At 35.1% G+C, this 23522-nt stretch overlaps 1 protein-coding gene across 7 annotated transcripts in view; it reads right to left on the reverse strand.

The window, feature by feature from the left end:
• RAP1GDS1 (Rap1 GTPase-GDP dissociation stimulator 1) overlaps positions 1–23522 on the reverse strand; it is a 151130-nt gene that overhangs the window by 84039 nt on the left and 43569 nt on the right. For 5 of the 7 annotated variants that reach the window (XR_010731920.1, XM_066280254.1, XM_066280257.1 and 2 more), the window contains exons 3-4: positions 12990–13112; positions 8893–9018 (exon numbers count right to left, since the gene is read on the reverse strand). Coding sequence is in view for 6 of the 7 variants with exons in the window: in XM_066280254.1 (XP_066136351.1) it covers positions 8893–9018; positions 12990–13112 (249 nt within the window). In the remaining variant the exon portion in view is untranslated. Of the gene's footprint in view, positions 1–8892; positions 9019–12927; positions 13113–23522 lie in introns of those variants that run through there. The other 2 variants (XM_066280259.1, XM_066280258.1) reach the window with 2 other exon arrangements.

Consider the following 23522-nt stretch of genomic DNA (forward strand, 5'->3'; position numbering starts at 1 on the left):
TCATTTGTCCTTTTTCATCTATAACCGTTCTCCATCAATGTTCCCCTCTAGGAAATTTACTGTCTTTGGCCGTCAGGTCCCTAGCCCAACAAATACATTCCTGTCTCCTCTACTCTATATTATTTGCCCTTCAACTACTATTGCCTCTCCTTTTCTCACTGAACCTCTAGAAAGTTTGTACCTTCCCATCACTTCCTCATTACTCACTGTAGCCCTTTCCTCTATAATACTCAAAGATGTTCTTAAAAACATGAACATCTGTTGACCTAATCATCAAAATTCAGTAATTTTTTTCCTAAGCAGCACTTAACTCTGTTTACCATCAACTCTTTAAAATCCATGACACTGAACTTGTCTTCCTCAACTCTTTCAGTAATTCTTCCTTAGCAATTTCACTTCTAAACCCTAAATGTGATTTTCCTCATGCTTTCCTTTAAGTATTTCTTCTGTTCCCATGGATCAGCCATCATTTTGAGTGCATGAATTCCCATGTGACAACAGCACTTTAAGTTCAACATGCTTCCAAAAATATGCACCTGGTTGAGATCTCACTATTTCTGTTGTTGGTAGTACCCAGATTTAAATTTTGGACTCATGATTTCCTTCTCTTAACTGGTATCATCTTGGATTCTTACACACACAAACACCTCTTCCTTCCTGTTCTCTCTATTTATCAAGCTTGGGGGAGGGGGAGAGACTTTCTTAACTGGTTATTCTTCATTTAATCACTTTCCAGTGGTTTTTAAGTAGGAAAGTGCATCAGAATCGTTGAGGCAGCTTTTGCAGAATATACATGATAAGCTGGATTCTAACCTCAGACATTCTGATTTATTGGTTATAGGGTATGACTAAGAAAATGTATTTTGAAAAAATTCTGTTTCAGAAGCATATTACTAAGATTCACGCTACTTGTTATGAATATCTTCCTCTCTTATAATGTACATCTCTTTCAAATTTCTAGGGTATCAATATGAGCACTTAACTTTTGCTCAAAAATCTCTAATAGCTCCCACTGTGCCAGACCTTCTCTAAAACAGATTCCAGACATCTCTGTCCAAGTTTTATCTACCTTTTAAAATGTTTTTCTGTGTTCCTAAAATATCTTTTAACCTCTCTCTACAGGTCCAACTCCTATGCAGACTAAATGATTCCTTCTCCATAAATAATACTGGGTGAGCTCAAACACAAATGAGTTCACTCCAAAAACTTACTATGTATCCTCTTACAGCATTTACCACAGTGTCTTTTTACTTATTTTTATTTATACACTCACACACTCACACACACACACACACACACACACACACGCTTCATTACCTTCAATTTACTCTTAAATATAGGAGACACACTTGGACAATGAAACAGAAGTAATTATCAGCAGAACTATTTTCCCCTCATATATATGCATTGATTTTCTAGAACAACGGTAACTTATAAACTACTTATAGGCTGATCCTAATTTCACTACTTCAGGTAAGACTTCAAGAAATGTCACCTGAAATAAAGACTTGTGGCCCAACATAGAAATTCTTCTGAGACTGACTAGGAATGCTAATATCTAACCTATCATTATATTGAGTTGCATAGAAGGCAGAAACTGATAAGTTATTATCTGTTGATTACTTGTTCTGACCAAGATCCCAAGGGTATAAATTCACTCTCCCCTAATTTTATTTGGGATTGTCAATTTTTTTTTTACCCTGATTTTTTTCCTCAAATTTGGAGAAAGAGAGCCAATTTTGTCCTCCACTTTAACTGCACAAACCCAGTAAAAAGCCAATTAATGTTATGGGTCATACTTTAAAAAATTATATATATATATAATATATATACACACACATATATATAAGTATACACACACACACACACACACACATATTTTTTCTCCCAACTTCTCAGTTAAAGTTGAAAAAAACAAGGTCATTTTCCATAGAAGAGAGAATATGTATACTTCCTGGATACGTGTGGTTTTTTTGTTTGTTTGTTTTTTATTTATTTATTTATTTATTTGCATTTTTCCGAATCTGGAAACGGGGAGGCAATCAGACAGACTCCCGCATGGGCCCGACCAGGATCCACCCGGCATGCCCACCAGGGGGCAATGCTCTGCCCCTCTGGGGCGTCGCTCTGTTGCATCCAGAGCCATTCTAGCGCCTGAGGCAGAGGCCACAGAGCCATCCTCAGCGACCAGGCCATCTTTGCTCCAATGGAGCCTCCGCTGCGGGAGGGGAAGAGAGAGACAGAGAGGAAGGAGAGGGGGAGGGGTGGAGAAGCAGATGGGCGCTTCTCCTGTGTGCCCTGACCAGGAATCGAACCTGGGACTCCTGCACACCAGGCTGACGCTCTACCACTGAGCCAACCAGCCAGGGCTATGTGTGGTTTTTAAATCTTTTTATTTTGAAATAATTAGAGGCTCACAGGAAATTGCAAAAAGAAATAATAAATCTCACAGAAAGATCCCCTGTGCCCACCACCTAGCTTGCTCCAATGGTAATATTTACACAGCTCTAATATGATATCTAAGCTAGGAAACCAGTATTGATATGATCTGCAGACCTTATTCTGATTTCATCAGTTTTCATATGCATTTGTGTGTGTGTGTGGTTCTAAGCTATTTTATCACATGTATAGATTAATGTAACCATTATTAATATGTGGTATTTTTAAAAATTCACTTTCATGCAAATCAAAGATAAGCAATATTTTTCAGCCTCAGAAAATACAACTTGAATATATTATACAAAAAAAAAACTGAACAGGTAAAATGAATTAAAAGTTTAATTCTACTTGGTTTTAAAATAAACTAGGAAACATATTCAAGTCAAAATTCTTTAAGTTTTTAAGTTGCATGTTTGAAGCAAGTTCCACTACCAAAACATTTTAGCTATCTTGCCGAAGAGCACTCTTCACTAAAGTTCTCAGTATTATTTCTCAGATCCTATTGAAGATTAGTATAAGAAACAATCATGTCTGGGTAATGTCTGTAGAACCATTATTGAAGACATGGTCTTTAATGTCAATCTTTGTATGTTTTTTGCATATTTTAAGAGGGATGTGTACAGAATCATTTAAGGAGCTAATACTATCCTGATAATTCTCTTCTGATGGTTGTCTCAATAGGTTTTTCTGTTTGCTTGTTTGAAGAACTAGAATATTTCTCCTTATCATAAAGTAAAAACTACATAGCACATCAAGTTATCTTGTTTTTTTACCTTGATCTCCTAGAAGCACAAATTAAATTAGTGCTCAATATAATAACTATATAATCCCTGATTTGTACTAGATTTATCTTTGCCTCTCCTTATATGGCTTTTGGCCTTTATATATTTATTTTAAATAGCTTACATACATTAGTGTATATATTACATTACATAACAGCATACTTTTTAGAAGTAATGTTATGGACTGAATATTTGTGCCCCTTCCAAAATCACATGTTGATATTCCAACTCCTGTTGTAATGGTATTATGAGATAATTAGATCATTCAGGTAGAACTTACATGAATGACATACTACCTTTCTAAGAGACAGGGGAGGAGCTTAATTCCTCTCTCTCTCTCTTCTCCTTCTGCCATGTCAGGATACAATGAGAAACCAGAAAGAGTGCTCTCACCAGATACTTAATCTACTGGTGCCTTGATCTTGGTTGGATTTCCCAGCCTCTAGAACTGTGAGATATAAATGGTGCATTAAGCCACCTATCTATGGAATTTTCTTAAAGCAGCCCAAACTGACTAGGGCAAATAATCATACAAAAATGCTATGCATTTCCTTTGCACAGCAGTTCATAATTAGATTGTACATCTATATATAAACCTTTTTTGTTTAATCCATACAAGTTTACTTTACCAACAAGAAAACTAAAATTCAGAAAAATTAAGTGACAATTTAGTAAATGGAAGAAGTGGAAATCCTCTCAATCTGCAATATTTCCAGGAGACATTAAAATTTCATTATTTATATTAATTTTAAAAAGAATTTCTTCAATATGAATTTCTTCAATAAATAATGTACTTATTTGCTTAATTTCTAAAAAATTACTCCAAAACCTGACCAGGTGGTGGCGCAGTGGATAGAGCGTCGGACTGGGATGCGGAAGACCCAAGTTCGATACCCAAGGGTCGCCAGTTTGAGCACAGGCTCATCTGGTTTGAGCAAAAGCTCACCAGCGTGGACCCAAGGTCACTGGCTAGAGCAAGGGGTTACTTGGTCTGCTGAAGGCCCACGGTCAAGGCACATATGAGAAAGCAATCAATGAACAACTAAGGTGTCACAACAAAAAACTGATGATTGATGCTTCTCATCTCTCTCTGTTCCTGTCTGTCCCTATCTATCCCTCTCTCTGACTCTGTCTCTGTAAAAAAAAAAAAAGACTACTCTTTTCTTCGAATTTAGTATATACTTTATAACTGTTTACAAGTTGTGTTCCTTTGTGCTTTTTATATTCTCCATCATATTAAAAAGCTCTTTAATGGCATGAACTTTTTTTAGTTTATGATAGTGTTACACAACATCTATTTCCAACTATATATGTAGGACATCTTTACAATGGAGTATTTTCATGTAATAGCCATAATTACTGTCTTTTCATATAGTTATTTATTCTTATATACACATATACTTTGAGAATAAATCCATTCATAAAATAGAAAAAATAACTGATGAGAATTGAAGAATCTTATTTTTATACTTCTTGGCTGACAATGCTAAAACTGAATAGTGAAAAAAAAGGAGGGTATACAGACCTACAAAACTTTTAATATAATTAAGCAAATTAATCTTGTATCACTGAAATAAACATTTTAAATGCCAGCCATAAGTAGTTACCTGTTAAGTATAACTGTTAAACATTTGATTACTTAAACAATTTCAAAGTATGCCTGTACTATATTAATACATACTTAAATAACCAACTTATATTTCAAAATATACAGCATTATTGCTAATTCTTTTTCAGCATTTATAGTTAGAACAATGAATTCTTTCTTCATCCATCACATAAAAATAGTATAGTTAGAATCACTAATATATAAATAGGTCCATATATGTGTCTGGGTATCCTTTCCATTTACACTTGAAGTCAATGAAATAATTTCTTTCACTTCATAAACACTGGCATTGGGAAGCCTGAATATCATTATCATCCTGAATATTTATGTATTCATCAGTAAGCAAGAATTCAAGTTTCTTTATATCATATAAAATAGTATATCATATAAGCTTAATCTGTATGTATCTTTCCAATAGAATTAATTATATAATAACATTAAATTTATTTCTATAAAGAGGCATATTTATTTAATTTTAACATGTATTCATTTGAATTATATATTATACTTTCCCTGGTATATAAAAAGGCACACATAATTAATTTCATGTAATCATTTTCTTCTAGTTTCTACTACATAACTTTTAACCAATACATCCTGTATTGATTACTTCCTAGCTACAAGCAGTAATATCTGCAAATAAAGAAAACTTCTTCCATTACTAATTTATCCCTATGAATTATAAATAATGGGTGTAAATTTACTATGAAGCTCTTCAATACTCTAAGGCAATGTAAATATGTCACCAATTTAAAATGTGCATAGGTATGTAGACAAAGCTAATCCCTGAAAGAAAGGACAAGGATGGCCATATAAGGAGAAAAAAAGAACTTTTTATCACTTTTGAAAGGAATGTGTAATTAAACAGGCCAACGGTATTTATTTCTGACATTTAACACTTCTATTTAAAATCACATTCCCTAGTATATTCCATCACAGATTTGCTGATTTTTTTCCAAATTGAAATACAATTTTTTACTCTTTTGATCTAAAAGATGTCAAACTTTTCATAAGTTATTTTGCCAAAGTTACAGAGCAAAAGAAGTCTGCTTTTTAAAACGTTGCTTAGGTCAGAAGTCTGTCTAGATACTTCTAAAGAGAAATCTCAAACTGAAGTGCTCTCTGGGAAAAAACAAAACACAGCAAAAAAAAAAAAAAAAAAACAGAAAAAGACCAGGCATTTTAAATATTCTCACCCAGTGATTCTTTCATCTCTATGTGTGAGAGAGGCTGAAATTTAAATTAACAACCAAATCTCACTGTCTCATTTAGCAGTTGTCTCCGTCTGCTGATGTTAGGGCATACAGCTTCCATTAGGAAGAGCTCCTAAAGTGGATACTATCACAGCTGGTAAAACTGAAATCTGACCTACTTTTTTTTCAAAAGAGCCTATAAATTTACCTGAAATATGCTAGTAAACTCCTTGTCAAAATAAAAACCTATAGAATATGCACACATTTCTCAAATTTGTATCTCGAAGAGTGAATTTCTGATGGTACTTTCTATGTACATTGGTTTTACTAACTATTATAAACCTAGTATCATTTTGAATAAACACACACTAAAAAAATTACACATTTGGAGTGACTGGATGGATACACATTTGGATGGATAGATAATTAAAGTGATTATTCCAACAATATAACAGAAATGTGATTTTAAAAAAGTTATTTATAAGAAAATATTTCTTGTATTTATAAGACTGTCATATATAGTTTCCTATTATCCTTTTAAGAATGAAGCATTATACTTTCAAGAGGGAAGAGGTTAATTAATTCATTAAAATAGAAAGCATTCAAAACTTTTTACAAAGAGAAATCTAATTTCTGGGTTCTTTCAGACTCCCAATTGTCATAAAATATAAAGAAAAATGTATTTCAGGTAAATTAACAAATCAACTACATAGCATCACATTTATAGACTTTTACATTATTTTTGTAATTCAAATATAGGTGCTATACTTTTCCTACAATTATTCGGAGAAATTACTAAGAAGTTCACAGAGAGTTAACTTCAAATAAAAGGTTATAAAAGCATTCGGTCTAACGAAAACTCTATGCATAAGGAGGACACAATGAACACATTTCATCACATGATTTACAGTAATAAATCACTTCTTATATTCATTCATTTTAAGACTACTAACTTAATTTTTCTTAAACAAGGTTTAAACATATAAAAAATAGCCTGTATTCACTATGCTTAATTTTCTACTTAACTATAATTTCCATTGAATTAAACAAGACATGTTTACAAACATTTATAGATAAACGAAATATAAAAATAACTTCATAGCCTACAAAATTTATACCATATACCTTGTAAGAACAGAATAAATGGATCTGATAAGGACTGTAAAAATGGACTGTGCTTTTATCAAAACAATAGTCATATTAACTAGATTCTTATTACCCTAAATGAAGGTTCTTTAGTACACAGAAAATAAAATTACTGAAAACCAGAGTAATATGAAACAATAAATCACTTTCAGTGTTTCTTCTATTTTACCAATATATGTAAAACTCAAGGCAGAAGTAAACAAAACGAATATTTTCTATGTTCAAGCAATGAGTAATTCAAGAACTATACTTCTGATAGCCTTTAATTCTAATAAACACAGAAGGACAAAAAAGTAGTATGATCAATGCTCTTCAAATACATTCTATCATTCTTTGACAATTACTCCACAGAGGTTTTTATAATATATATTGTTAAAATTAATCACATAAAAGATACATAAATGGTTCATTCTTGAAAGCTAACTTTATGAACTATGGTGTTTAATAAAAATCTTAAATATAAAAATGCAAAGCTATAGACATAAAGCACTAGAATTTTATTTAAAAAGTCAATACCCTAGGGTAAAAAGAACTATAATAAAGAAACAGATAGGTAAATTTATAAGCAGTAATGGGGGGGGGGAATAATAAGCAGTAATGGGGCCCAGAAAGTGCAAGTTAAAATTCCTATTAAGCCATCCATGACTTTATACATAGTATTTAATGTTCCAGAAAAAGGAGGAAAGGAGAATAAATGAGGCTAGTTTTCCACCACTGCAACAGACCAGTTATAACTGAAAGCTGTAGTATCAATCTTTTTTTTCTATTTCATTCTTTTATAAGTGAATGTTTATGACTTTATGTAACAGCTGGCTTATGTGCACAAATCACTATTGAAAGCACTGCCTATTATTAAAAGACTTTGTCTTCTATGTTTATAACAGAATATAACTCACTTAAAAGGGGAATTATAAACTCAATGGAGAAAACAAGCAGTAAAAGATAGTATAGTTACATAAATAGAACTAAAGTCCAAGGAAACTTTAAAGGTGAAATTTAAAATATGTGTTTTGGGCTCAGAAAATAAAGGTCTAAGAAAAAATCAGGATAAGCCTAATTAAATTAAGTATACTCAAAATATGTCTGTATTTTGCTTACATATATGTGGAAGGAGAAGTAGAAAACATAAAAATTTTGCAATATACCCATATCCAAAGTTCCTGTTTTCTCTTGACCTAACAGAAGAATGTATTATAGAAAGTGGTGAGGATGACAATGACATTATGACAAATAGGAATGAAATCAATGCAGATGCAGTAGGCCACTCTAGTTTTGAGAAGAAAATGATTTTTATGAATGGTTTTATCGAATTATAAGTAATTAAAAATGTTTTTGGACAGACTTTGAAACTTTAAAAAACTTGTGTTCATAAGCATTCTCACTCAGAGATAGTACTTCAATAAAACCTAATTGAAAAACTAGACACACACATACAAATATATAGTTTTATTAAAAGCCTCAATTTCTTAGAAATTGACTTACTTTCCTCAGAAAATAAATTTGTAATAGCAGAGGGAAAGAACTCATTTCTTACAACTTCTTAATTAAGAATACTATGGCCCAAATTTCCACTGCTTCTGCTAAATAAGCAGAGTTGTCATACTGGCCCATGAGAAGGTCTTAGCCCAAAAAAGACAATGCTAACACTACAAGGGAATTAGTCTGAGAGTCATAATCCTTAAACAAAAGTTTATAAGGGTATCACTAATATTTCAACACTTACGGCTATCATAACATATGTTTCCTAGAGCCCTGCCCGTCTGAAGCAGCACTTCCTGGTCTTTGCTATTTAGTAGCTGCACCAGTGGTGAAATCAATCCAGCATCCACACATGGAATTCGCATAAATTCTGAAAATAAGAGACATATTTAATTAAAAATCTAAAGATTCAAAACTTATATAAATCATGTCCCTTAATAAAATAAATACCTACCATTAAAATGTTTACGGTGGCTTACTATTTAGAGTACGTTTCTGTTCAAAAGTACCATTACAACCCTACTATATACTTCATCAAATAAGTACACAATGAGCGGGGTCGTATTTTCCTTTGTCAATACTGTGCTATAAACTGAAAGGACTTTCAAGGAACTTTCTTTGTACCTAAGTTATCACTATCTTCTTATAATAACTGGATGTGCTTAGGAAGCAGCATGTGATGATGGAAACACTGGTAATGGTCTTTCCACAGGTCTGCTAGTTAAAGTAAGCAGGTCCTCAAACAACTCGTTCTGTTCAATATTCTTTTGCTATGTTGATAAGATGCAACAGAAACCTAACTCTTGTCTTGTTTATATCAAATTAGCCTATCATAAAATTGGTTTTCATACATTGTTTCACTGCAGTTTCAAGAATCTATCCTTGACATTTAGTGAGGGCTTACTATACTACAGATATAAACTAAGCCATCAGATTGCATAATTTTTCACTATGTTCTCTGAAAAGTTAAAATACAAGATTTTTAAGAAAAGGTTCAAGCAAATCATTAAAACTAGGTCCTTTTCAATTTTGGTAACACTCAACTGAACCATCTATTCCTTATCTTTATTCCCACTCTTTATTAAAATTCAGTGTTTATGGATAACTCACACCTGCTGTTGTACCCATGCATTTAGTCTAGCATCAAATGTTTTCTTATACTTCAAGCTTTTTTAAATTCTAAATTTAGTAACTCCCAATAATACCATCATAGTCATATCAGACAACCTTTTTTATAGTGTCTCATGAGGGATGACTGAAAAATTTAAGGACAATGAAGATCCCAAATTGATGCAAGTTCTCTAATAACCAATATTAGAATCATCATTTTGGATATCATGACATACTATTAGGATGTTCTGATCAATAAAGTTAGCCAATAAAGATCTAATTCTTTTTTTTTGTTGTTGTTGTTGTTATTTTTCCGAAGTAAGAAGCAGAGGGGCGGCAGAAAGACTCCCACATGCGCCCAACCAGGATCCACCTGGCATGCCCATCAGGGAGCGATGCTCTGCCTTATCTGGGGCATTGCTCCACTGCAACCAGAGCCATTCTAGCACCTGAGGTGGAAGCCATGGAGCCATCCTCAGCACCTGGGCCAACTTTGCTCCAATGGAGACTTGGCTGCGGGAGGGGAAAAGAAAGATAAAGAGAAAAGAGAGGGAAAACGGTGAAGAAGCAGATGGGCGCTTCTCCTGTTTGCCCTGTCTGGGAATTGAACCCGGGATTTCCACACACTCGGCCAATGATCTACCACTGAGCCAAACAGCCAGGGCCAAGATCTAATTCTTTAACCTATAATCCATCCTACTAAAAAAAGAAAAGTCACTCTTACTTTCAGAAGGGGAGATCTACTCCTTAATTTGTTCCACAAGTACCCTCATAAGTAATTGCCCTCTCTTTCCCTTAATTTTCAAATTTTCGCAGCATATCACATAGGGCTATGTGAACTGCTATCTCTGTAACAACTTCTTTTCCCCCTAACACAGCTGGAAGTCAGAGGTAATTCCTCTCTACCTAAATAAAAGATTGCATTTCTATCACTCTTACCTCTGTATTATTAAAAATCCTCTATAAAATAAACTTTCAAGACTAAGAGTACTTCCCTACTTCTAAAGCTAACCTTTAAGTTTATTGTTGATTTTTTTTACACAGTACTATGAGATATTCCATCACCTACTGGTAAAACAATTTATACTATATACTTCCATAAATTCAGTGACTATAGGAGATGGCACATCAACCTACTTGTCTACCTTTTAGATTAATAGTTACTTTAGAATCTTTATAGATTTCACTAACTTTAATAAGTTGTCACCAACTCAAATTAATCAAAGGCAGATATTCATTTTCCTTTTTACCTCTACCCATGCCTCATTTCCAACAGGGGCATCATTTAAATGACTGCTAAAATAAGAAATTTAGGAATCCTCTGACTTGCATTCATTTCATAAATGGATTCTGTTCTTCTATCCTACTGTTTTGCTTGTTTATTTTGTTGTTGCTATTCTTCAGGTAATGGCAGCATTAATGAATTGCTATTTTTATGTGCTTTTATGCTCTAATTGTCTATATGATAACATCCAATCTTTCAAATTTTTGATGATATGATCAATATTTGGTATTCTTGAAATGACAAAGGATAAAAAATTATAGGAAAATTGTGGGTCAAATAAAACTGCTCTGACTTTTTTTTTTTAATTCAAAAGCATATAAAGGTTATTTTAACCATACTCAATGTTATATGTCAATTATATTGCAAGTTTTTTAAAGCATATATAAAGATAGAACAAAAGTGGTATATTCCTCAGCTTTCAGTCAATGCAAAAGCAACACTGCCAATCCCTGGAGAAAGTAAACTCCTCTTAAAGATGAATATATGTTAAAATATACCAGGAATTTATTGAAATGTGTTTAACAAACTCTGTCTGAAGGGGTTCCCTTTTCAAACTAAATCTGCTTCAGGAGTTCTTTCCAAGACCTCCGAAGAGTTTTGACCAGCTCAAACCCAAAGCACAGGATCCTGATGATAGAATATATATAATTACAGTAGTGGCCAGTTTCCAGTTTACAACCAAAAAGAATAATTTACCCATATAGAAAATATCGCTGAAACCTGAGGGAGACTGAGGACTTCTGAACATATGTAAACACTTCATGGTAGTTCTTTTTGGTGCCGTATTTACGCACAAGCTGGTGTACTGAGCCCCCAGCGACGTGCATTGGCACTTTACAACGACACCTGCCATGGCGATTACACAGACGAGGTCAGAATTGTAAAATTTCTTCTCTTTAAAGTATGACATGTGCAGCTGACTAAAATAAAAGGCCTGTCAACAGCACACAGATAAACTGAGACACACTAAAGGTATTACACTTAGTATGGCCTTCCATTATGTTTAAAACCTGCTTTAAGAAGCTGCGATTTCCTCAAACTGACCAAATTAAAATCATGTGTAAATATTTCTGTTACAATAAATTCTTCCAAAGAATCTCTCATTATATATAAACTAAATGTAATGAGATGGATTAGCTATTATATAATCTAAGTTTATTGTCATTTTTATTTTTCCAGAATATTCTTATACATGGAAATATAATAAACAAATGTTCCCCATGAAGGTGAATGCAGAAAACAGAACATACATTCCAATTGCTCTGTTGTCATTAAGTGCCAATGTCAGGAGGACAGGCCACACTAAAAATAAATAGTAAAAAACAGGGTACCTCTGTATTTCCCCATGTATAAGATGCACCCTTTCCGAGAAATTTGGGGTCTAAAAACTGGGTGCGTCTTATATGGCGGTTGTAGATTGTTTTACTTGCCATTTCCAGTTTTTTCTCGCGGATGAGGAGTTGTATGAATTTTATGAGTAAAACTTAAGTTCAATAACTTTATGTAATACATTTTTACTCAAATTTTGGGCCCCAAAACTAAGGTGCGTCTTAGACATGGGATTAAGCGTCTTACACATGGGGTAATACGGTATAACAAAAAAATATGCACACATTGAGAAAGGTAAGCTCTCTGTGACAATGAAAATGACAGTGGCAAGTTCAAGAATCCTATAATCAAAGTAACCAATGACACAGATGCAGCAAAGACTAGCAGTGCTTTCCTTTAATTCAACTCCAAAAGAATGGAATAGCAAATGGGAAATGTATACATAAAATGACTATCACCATAGTCATTTTAAACAAATGAAAAAGTCAAAGAAAAAAGAAATAGAAAAAATAAAAAATGTCTAATCTACAAAATTAAAACATAAATAAAACATACTGACAAGTAAGGTGTAAAACTGAAGATGTTCCCAGCAGAAAAGTTCTTGAGGAAAACCTCACCATTTTTGGCTACTTCTGCTATGATGTTAGCTACTTTGGCTGTGCATGAAGACTGTGGAATCAACAGACTTGTAAACAGTTGAAGTATTCCACTTCCTTGGATTTTTTCACTTGTTTCCATATCTGAAAGAGATATATACAAAGAGCTTCAATGAAAATCTTCAACACTAACACTGACAACTTTATATATAATCTATTCTTCAAGAATTCTTCCAAATAGAAATTTGTTCAGTACATATTCACATGTATGTATTCATATAAAATTACCTTCAGATCCACAATCTGCTTTTGAGTTTTTATCTTCACAAAACACTTTATAATACAATCTTTTGTGTATCTACAGTCAGATTATAAAGAAACCCTTTCTGAACGATCATTTGTATACTAAACTCATTTTTCAATGTTAGTTACAACCCTGTCTATTCTGAGTAGGAATGCCTTTTTCCTACTTCCTTTCTGAATCCTTTAACAGTATATTATATATATATAAATTCTATGGTTTCCTATATGCTATCACAATTTAAAAAATAAATGGCAATTAAATAAGCATGAAACTCACTTTGTGTTATTTTATATGGAATGACAAAGAAAACTATATAGTTCTATATGACTATTCATCCAACTCTTCAAACCACCACAAATGAAGGAAATAATAAACAGCAATAAGGCCATGGTATTCAGAGCTCCATTTTGTGATACAGAAATTCAAGCTGACCCTACTTTCCTTTTCTTCTTTGTTAAATCAAACCACTTCATGTATCTATAATTAAAAGTATGAACTATTAATCTGAAAGGTAACAGAAGCACCTGGAATGATGATGCAAATAAAGAAAACCTCAAGAAAAAAAACCCTTAAAATTAATATTTAATTCTGAACAATTAAGGGAGATGGCATATGTTTAAAGATAGCTATACTGCAGTAGTCCCAGGTTCAATTCCCGGCCAGGGCACACAGAAGAAGTGCCCATCTGCTTCTCCACTCCTCCCCCTCTTCTTCCTCTCTGTCTCTCTCTTCCCCTCCCGCAGCCAAGGCTCCATTGGAGCAAAGTTGGCCCGGGCGCTGAGGATGGCTCCATGGCCTCTGCCTCAGGCGCTAGAATGGCTCTGGTTGCAACAGAGCAACGCCCCAAATGGGCAGAGCATCGCCCCCTGATGGGCATGCCGGGTGGATCCCGGTCAGGCACATGCGGGAATCTGTCTGACTGCCTCCCCGTTTCCAACTTCAGAAAAATACAAAAAATAAATAAATTAATTAAAACAAAAGATAGCTATACAATTCACTGAAACATTCAACTTAAATTTGTTTCTATGTGTAGATCTCTTATATCTTTTGTATTGTGTGGATATACATACAAGTAAGGGACAACTCTAAAGATTTCTTGTTAATTGAATAGCACCTGATGTGACCAATAGAGTAGGAAAATAAATTTTATTATAAATTTTTTAATTAAGTGAGAAGAGGGAAGGCCGAGACAGACTCCTGCAAGCACCTTGACTGGGATCCACCCGATAAATCCCCTATGTGCAATGCTCTGCCCATCTGGGCTGTTGCTACATTGCTCAGCAATCAAGCTTCTTCTTAGCACCTGAGGTGAAGGCCATGGAGCCTTCCTCAGCGCGTGGGGTCAACTCGCTCCAATAGAGCCATGGCTGTGGGAGGGGAAGAGAAAGACAGAGAAAGAATTGATAGGGGGAGGGGTAAAGAAGCAGATGGTCACTTCTCCCATGTGCCCTGACCAGGAATGGAACCAGGGACGTCTACATGGTGGGCTGACTCTCTACTACTGAGCCAACCAGCCAGTGCAAAAAATATTTTAATAGAATAATCTGAGACAGTCTACAAAAAGTAAATGTTTCTTTACAGTAAGTAGAGATTAGTGCAGTGTTTTAAAACTGTGGATCACAATCCATTAGAAACTCTGAAATGGATTTGGCAAACAAGGACCAGTAATTTCTTAAAAAGAGAATAGATTGAACAACACCTGCAACAACAAAAAAATAGGAAAAAATTTTGCCCATAGTACTATAAAACAGTTAGCGAAACTCTGTTTGAATGATGGATATGCACGTGCTTATGTAACTGCTTGTGTATGTCCACTGTATGTAAAGTGTATTTCCAGGTTAAAAAAGTTAAAAACCACTGTTTTGTGCACTGTTGACAACTCAGGGTTACAGAACCATGACACTCTCTTAACATCATGAGAAACAACGGTTGTTAAATGGCTGAAGCAATAAAGAAGTACTATGTGGATACTTATACTTCCGTGTGTTTATTATCTTTAAAAAAGTAATGTGCAATTAATTTATGTTTATACATGACATCGGTACTACAGCTCAAGAAGCAATTACTCAATGTTGAAACTCCATCCATGCCTTTCCTTTTCCTACTACAAGCATAGTGCATTTTCATATGGCTATTACTACTTTAGCTACTTTAGCTTTTAACATTTTATATACTATAATAAAAAAGATATTTCAGAGATAATTTCAAACAACATTATTTATTAGGTGAAGAAACAGAAGCCCAGAAAAATGAAGTAAACTTGTCTAAAGTCACCAATCATACTAATCAGAGTATAAATAGCGACTTCAGGTTCTACTAAACCCCTGGTCAGCAAACTGCGGCTCTTTGGCCCCTTGAGTGTGGCTCTTCCACAAAATACCACGTGTGGGCGCTACCTCGATAAGGAATGTACCTACCTATACAGTTTAAGTTTAAAAAATCTGGCTCTCAAAAAAAATTTCAATCGTTGTACTGTTGATATTTGGCTGTTTTGACTAATGAGTTTGCCGACCACTGAACTAACAAATTGACATGTATGTCACCTGGCAATCACTGGAGTTATTTTTAAGAAAACTTAAAAATAAGGCCCTGGCCGGTTGGCTCAGTGGTAGAGCGACGGCCTGGCGTGTGGGAGTCCCGGGTTCGATTCCCAGCCAGGGCACACAGGAGAAGCGCCCATCTGCTTCTCTACCATTCCCCTTCTCCTTCCTCTCTGTCTCTCTCTTCCCCTCCCGCAGCCAAGGCTCCATTGGAGCAAAGTTGGCCCGGGCGCTGGGGATGGCTCTGTGGCCTCCACCTCAGGTGCTAGAATGGCTCTGGTTGCAACAGAGCAACGCCCCAGATGGGCAGAGCAGCGCCCCCTGGTGGGCATGCCAGGTTAATCCCAGTCGGGCACATGCAGGAGTCTGTCTGACTGCCTCCCGTTTCCAATTTCAGAAAAATACAAAAAAAACAAAACGAAACTTAAAAATAAATAGAGGAAACCTGTCCTTTTGTACACTGTCACTTACTAGGTTTCTTACAATTCAGAGTATTAGAAATGTAATGTACACATGATGGAGACATAATCATGGATTAAAATAAGTTTTTAAGGTCTACCTGAGAACCTAATACCAAATTTACATTGTTCTTTTTAAAGGAAGAAGCCAAATAGAACTGAACCCTGTTTGTCATATTAAAATCCTTGCTTTTCTGACCAGAGGATGTACAACCCTAGAACACTGAGGCAGATGCCCCAGGGGTTTGTCCCACCATCTTTTGGTGTGGGATGAAAGAACGTGAGCATGACGTAAGGCATGAATCATGATTAAATGTGAAGCCGAGGCATTTGTGTGCATGGAGGCAAATGATTAACTGCAAATCACTCATGCATGTCTCATTTTATCTGAAAGAATGCCTCAACATCAGAGCTTAATGTTAGGGGTAAGGGGAAAAAAACAAAACAATACGAAACTCTTGTACTCGGACGAGACTTTCTAGATTATAATCCAAGGAACTGGAAGAATAGCTACACTAAAATGAATCAAGAATTTGGGAATAGTACTGTTTATGCTATTATCAGAGATATAAAGGAATAAATGTAATCTGGTTTCTCATATAAATCTGATTTACAATTTAGAAAAATCTAACAGGAATTCTATTTACCTGCTAGTATGTGGATTTCTATACGGGTTTAGAATGCAAATTTAATAGCTGAGAATTACCTTCTTTCCTGAGGCATAAAAAACATAAAGAATGAAATATTGCTTATCACTAAAATGTCACTGTCCAATAAATAATTACAAAGTTTCAGCCTCATTTCATATATACTTTCTGCACTGGCATTATGCACAGAGTTACCTGTCAAACTAAGAGATGTCCTCAGGTATTTGTGAGCACCCTTGAAATGATTTTAAAAGAGCATTAAGAAGTAGTTAGCAATCAATGTTCGCAGGTCTAAATGAAGGGCTACTTCTAAAAAGAATCATGTACTGTGCTCAGCAGTCCTTAAAAAAAAAAAGCAATCTTTTCATTATTTTAGCCAGACTATCATAGTCACTTTAAGCTCCTTTTAAATATCTGCAGAAATCAATTCAATACCTTCCTCCCCTCTCACATTTCGAAGTGTGCCTACAAACAGGCAGCTCGCAGTCCCTGAATTTTAAAGGACCCATATGTGATGGGCAGTTGTGCTCTAACATATCTGTAGGACCAACTGCAGAGTCATGTCCACAACTGGTGCCCTTTAAGTGCTGTGGCACCCATTCTGTCCCTGCAGTCGTAGGTATACACTCCACAGGCCTCCTGATGGCAACAGGCAGCTTAGTTATGAAACAGCCAAGTATAAAAACAAAAAGAAAACTGAGCAATCAGGTCAGAGACCTGAAAGAAGAGTAAACCAAGAAGCTAGACTACAAAGCCATTACGGGGAGAAGTTAAAGCACAACTCATAGAACTTCTCCAGGCCAATAACCTGGTAGAACAAAGGAAACAGGAAGAATGGGAATAACTCATAACTTAAGATATGGCTTGAGAAAGGCTGAAGTTCTCAATAAAACTGCCAAGTAAATACATTAAAATAATTAGCTTTAGAGTTAAATACCACGATGGGGGTTTTCAGGTAAGCTACTACAATAAGCTGAATTTATGACCTACGTTAATGCATAGGCTTCATGAGAATAAGTTAATAAAAAGCATTTGATAACCAATATACAGCAAACTCCATGTTAGAAAAACAATAACGACTGCTTTACTATAACTCTCTTAGGTTCAAAATGTATTTAGTTAAATTGATAGTATTTTTAAAGTAATAAAAAAATGTTTAATGTTTTACTTAGAGCTATGGGAACAGTAAAGAACTGCTATCTTGGCCCTGGCTCATGGCTCAGTGGATAGAGCATCAGTCTGGCGTATGGACATTCCAGGTTCAATTCCCACTCAGGGCACACAGAAGAAGCCACCATCTGCTTCTCCCCCCTCCCCTTTTTCCCCCTTCCTCCCTCTTCTCCTCCCATAGCCAGTGGCTCAATTGGTTTGAGTGTGGTCCCAGGCACTGAGGATAGCTCTATTTGAGTACATCAGCCTCAGGTGCTAAAAATAGCTTGGTACGTGAGAATCAGCCCCAGCTGGAGAGTTGCCAGGGGGATCTCGGTTGAGGTGCATGCGAGCATCTGCCTCACTATCTCTTATATTACATGTCCAAGGAATCTTTATGACAGATTATGAAGAGGAGATTCAGATCTGGGATAGACTGCCAGGACCAGAAATAAGACTCAAAGGGCCATGTACCTCTTTGTCTCTGTGGGACTATGTATTTCTCAAGAGGTAAATTTTTAGAATAGAATGTAACACGTGACCTGACCCTGTGCTTAGGCAATCCAATCTGAATTCAAAGCTTCATTTACTCCTACACAGACTAGTCCCAAATTCCCTCTCCTTTTAACAAAGTGAAAAAAAAAACAAAGCATTTGTACTTGGTAATACCATAAACACCTCAAATTTAACATTCCCAAGGTCAACTTGCCCTCTTTCCTTCAAATTCATTCTAGTCTCTATCTCTGTGAAAGGCAGGGAACCCATCTCTTTCAGAAGCCCTAGAATTACAGATTTTTCTCTGTGAGTAAATGCCTTTGTACCACCCACATTTCATCAGAACGCAGATTCCACTGATTCCATCTTGCCAGCATCTTGTGCATCTAGCCCTTCCTTTCTACATTCACGTTGTATCAAGTTCTTAGCTCTGACCTTTATTAAATGCAACAGACTCAAGAGGCTCCCTAACTCCAGCCACACACTCCTCCCACTGCCCATGTCTGTGATCCATAAAGACACCAGAATAAACTTCCAAAAATGCAAATTTTATGTCACTCTCCCATTTTAAATCTTTAAATGATTCTCTATAACTTTTAAACACTGAAGCATATCCATACTATTTCCCAAACTTATCTCCTGATAGTCTTCCGTTGGCAACCTACATCCTAGCCACATTAAATTACTTAAGTCATCCAAATTAATCATCATTTATTTCATACCTCCTTACTGCACATGTCTCCTCTCTGAACTGCCACACACACCCCTACCACTTGAGCTAATTCCTATTCAGACCGTGTCCTCATTTAAAGGGACCTGACTGATATCTAACTACCATAAAAATTTTATTTTAAATTTATATAAAGAGCATTTTTTTAAATTTTCAAACATATTTTCTCTTCATTTTTAGAGCAGGTCACGAGATGGGCTTGACAGATAGGTCATGTTCTCTTCAAATCACAAATAAGGCCACATAAGATTACGTTGGAAAAAAGAACAAGAATCCAATTTTTCTGACTGCTAGTCCTACCATAACTGTTATTTAGGAGATACATGGTGATGACACTACCTTTACCAGATTCGCCATGTTATTGTATGAAAAAAAATTAGCATGTTTTGCAGGAATAAGAACTATAGTGAGGCAATTGCCTGACCAAGTAGTAGCACAGTGGATAGAGTGTCAGCCTAAAACACTGAGGACCCAGGTTCAAAACCCCGAGGTCACCAGCTTGAGCACGGGCTCATCTAGCTTGAGTGTGGGATCACAGACATGATCCCATGGTCACTGGCTTGAGCCCAAGGTCACTAGCTTAAGCAAGGGCTCACTGTCTCAGCTGAATCCCCCCAGTCAAGGCACACATGAGAAAGCAATCAATGAACAACTAAGATGTCACAACTACGAGTTGATGCTTTTCATCTCTCTCCCTCCCTGTCTGTCCCACCCTTTCTCTCTCTAAATAAATAAAAGAAGTATAGAGAGGCAACTCAGTGGTAAAGGAATGTATGTATTTTGAGATAGTCTAAGGCAGTGACTGAAGAAGAGAAAGGGAACTGATTATAAAGAAACTGAAGTAGGTTTAAAGTAGATTCAAAATAGATACGAGGAATATACAGAGTATAAAAAGATTAAAGTAAGGATATGACAAATAAGAAATAAATGTTTTTAGAAGAAAATGGAAGAATACAAAGTGGCGAAGGGGGATATAACTAACATGAATTTCTGTCCCTGATGAGACCTTCTCCCTACCCCCCTGAGGATTTCAAACAAATACAGTAAAGGAACAGGAGATAGAGGGAGAGGATAAAGAGAATGCTATGCAGTCATGAGAAGAAAGAGGGCAGAACAAAGACCCATTTCACACAATGACTCACTATCAAAAACAGGTCTTACTAAAAGATTAAGTTGTGAGAGTCATTATATAAAATTACAAGAGATTCTGAAAGTCTGCAGTCATTTCAATTCCGGGGATAATGTAAGCTGTGGGAGTCAAAGAAGTCATGTATTTGGAAGTCATTACTAGCATAAGCAGGGAGATCTGCTAGTTTAACTATTTTCTTTAAAATTACCACTAACAAGGTCATAAAAGAGTTGCTAAAAATTAAGAGCTGTATGGTTAAAAACTAAAAGGAAGATATTTACTAAGAAAATAAACACCAGGACAAATGTGTTAATGACTGTGGTAAAAGCAGAGTGTATAACTAGAATTGTTCATCTAGATCAGTGGTAGTCAACCTGGTACCTACCGTCCACTAGTGGGCGTTCCAGCTTTCATGGTGGGCGGTAGCAGAGCAACCAAAGTATAAATAAAAAGATAGATATAACTATAATAAGTTGTTTCATAAAGATTTATTCTGCCAAACTTAGCGAAAATCCGACATAAAGTACTTGGTAAGTAATTATTATTATATGCTTTAACTTGCTGTAACTCTGCTTTATAAATTTTATAAAGTAAAGTTACTTCCCTACTTGATAAATCACCGTTACTATGGAACCAGTGGGCGGTTAGAAAATTTTACTACCAACAGAGATACAAAAGTGGGCGGTAGGTATAAAAAGGTTGACTTCCCCTGATCTAGAAGTTCAAAGTAATTACTGAAAATATGATTCCTATAGTAAATGGGGGTTTCCTCACTTCATACAAAAAGAATGAGAATACAGTAAACACAGAGAAGAAATATTTTCAGTGAAAGACCCAGCACTATCCTGCTGTGAAATACATTGGGGGAAAATATTAAGTAAACAAGCTAACGGGATTTGGCATATGTAGGATTCAGTAAGATTTTTTGAAGACCTTAAGTTTATTGTTTACGATAAACCTACAGGAATATATACTATTTTTCAAATAATCTTTTAAAATTGAGTGGCAAATGAACCCTCTTAAAGAAATATTACTGTATGCAAATAAGTCAATGTGATTTACCTCACTTTTCCAGGAAAACAAAAAGAAATAAAAAGGTATCCAGACAAGGAAAAAGAGTAAGTTAGTCACTTAAAATCAACATTACTATAAGCCTGGCCAAAAGAAACAGTTAAATAGCTAGCTCACAATATCATTTTAAATGAAAATGTAACTAAGAAATGTTCAACAGATGACTGCTATTGTAGTCTAGCCATCCAAAAGAACATTACATAATCATTCAAACATTACTGTAAAAGAACATTTAACATCATGATAAATGCTCAAAAATAGGTTATAAAAAAAGGAACCTACATCTACATGGCATGATCCAACCTGTATAAAATAATAATTATATGTAATAAAAACTTTTTTCTATTTCCCAAATTGTATATAATAGTTTTGTATTGTTTTATAAGAAAATATACTTTAAATCTATATATATCAGGATATATTATAAGTAACAGAAACTACTGTGCTATATTAAATTAGTATATATAAAGAAATTTGCTCTCAATGCACATAACTGTAATGTCTAGAAGAAGAGTGAGCTTCGTGAATGTTTTTTTTTTTTTCAAGACACCTGCTCCATTTTTCTGAAGTCTCCTCGACTCTCCTGTGTGTTGGCATTATCAGATGAGTTCATATCATGGTAGAAAAATGGCCGTAAGTTCCCCATCTTAAAGGAAAGCAACTTAGCATCCTTTTCTCACCCTTCACCTCCGCACAAAACAAACAGAGTCCCATGGTTCACTGGCCAGATAAATATCACACTATTCACTGACTGGTGAAGACCTAAACAAATCTCAGTGAATGGACCCTGTAATCTAGGAGTGAAGATGAGGGTCATCTCATAGCTTCCCCAAAAGGAAGAAAAAAAGACAGGGGGAGAGATTCTTATGTTTAAAAATACTATAGCAACACAGGACATAAAGAAGCAAAGAACTGATCAAGATCTGTAGTGATTTGCTTTATTTAAAAAAATCAATAAAAGATAAAGCAAATCCATGTAAAATCATATTGGTTTAAATAAAGCTAAAAGGTTTATTCTGTGGAAGTAAATTGCAATTTCCTTTCAAGTATAATCCTAGAGGGCTGAAATTCAAAGTTATTAAGTGAGGCTCAAGAAAAGGGTTAATTATGAATGGGGAAGCAAAAATAGGTATTATCAACTAAGAATAAATTTGATGTTAATTTCCCAAAGGTTAAAAAATACTTCAAGCCTGACAAGGCAGTGGCGCAGTGGATAGAGCATCAGACTGGGATGCGGAAGTACCCAGGTTCCAGACCCCGAGGTTGCCAGCCTGAGCACGGGCTCATCTGGCTTGAGCAAAAAGCTCACCAGCTTGGACCCAAAGTCACTGGCTCGAGCAAGGGGTTACTCAGTCTGCTGAAGGCCCACAGTCAAGGCACATATGGGAGAGCATTCAATGAACAACTAAGGTGTCGCAACAAAAAACTGATGATTGATGCTTCTCATCTCTCTCCATTTCTGTCTGTCCCTATCTATACCTCTATCTGACTCTCTCTCTGTCCCTGTAAAAAAAAAAAAAAAAAGAAAATACTTCAAAACAGATGACTTAATACTAAAATGATAAAGAATAATTTTATATAAACTCTTGGTAGAGGTTTTTAATTATTAGAACGAATAGGTTACAGGTAGCGATATAGGAGTTGTTCACTATAAGATATTTTGAGGAAATTCAATATTTAAAAAGTGTGCATTTGGTAGACTGAAGAATAAAATCCTATTCTGAGAAATGAATAGAAAAAAATACCAAACCACAGCACTTCAAGATAAATAATATACAACATTGTCAGATAAAACAGTAACTGTTACAATATAAGTCATTAGACTTTAAGAAAAAACAAATGATTATATTTTATTTTTGTTTGAAGACATCAAGAGTATGGCTAAAGAACCTGTGATAAAAAGCTGATAACTATTTTTTAAAAATGTATGTCTAGCAGTACAACTACTCTGAATCATTCTGAAAAGAGAGGAGGAAGTCAAATGAATACTTTGGCTACAACAGAAACAAAATCCATCAATACTATAAACTA

Source organism: Saccopteryx bilineata, chromosome 5 (genome assembly GCF_036850765.1).
Source record: "Saccopteryx bilineata isolate mSacBil1 chromosome 5, mSacBil1_pri_phased_curated, whole genome shotgun sequence".
NCBI classification, from domain to species: domain Eukaryota; kingdom Metazoa; phylum Chordata; class Mammalia; order Chiroptera; family Emballonuridae; genus Saccopteryx; species Saccopteryx bilineata.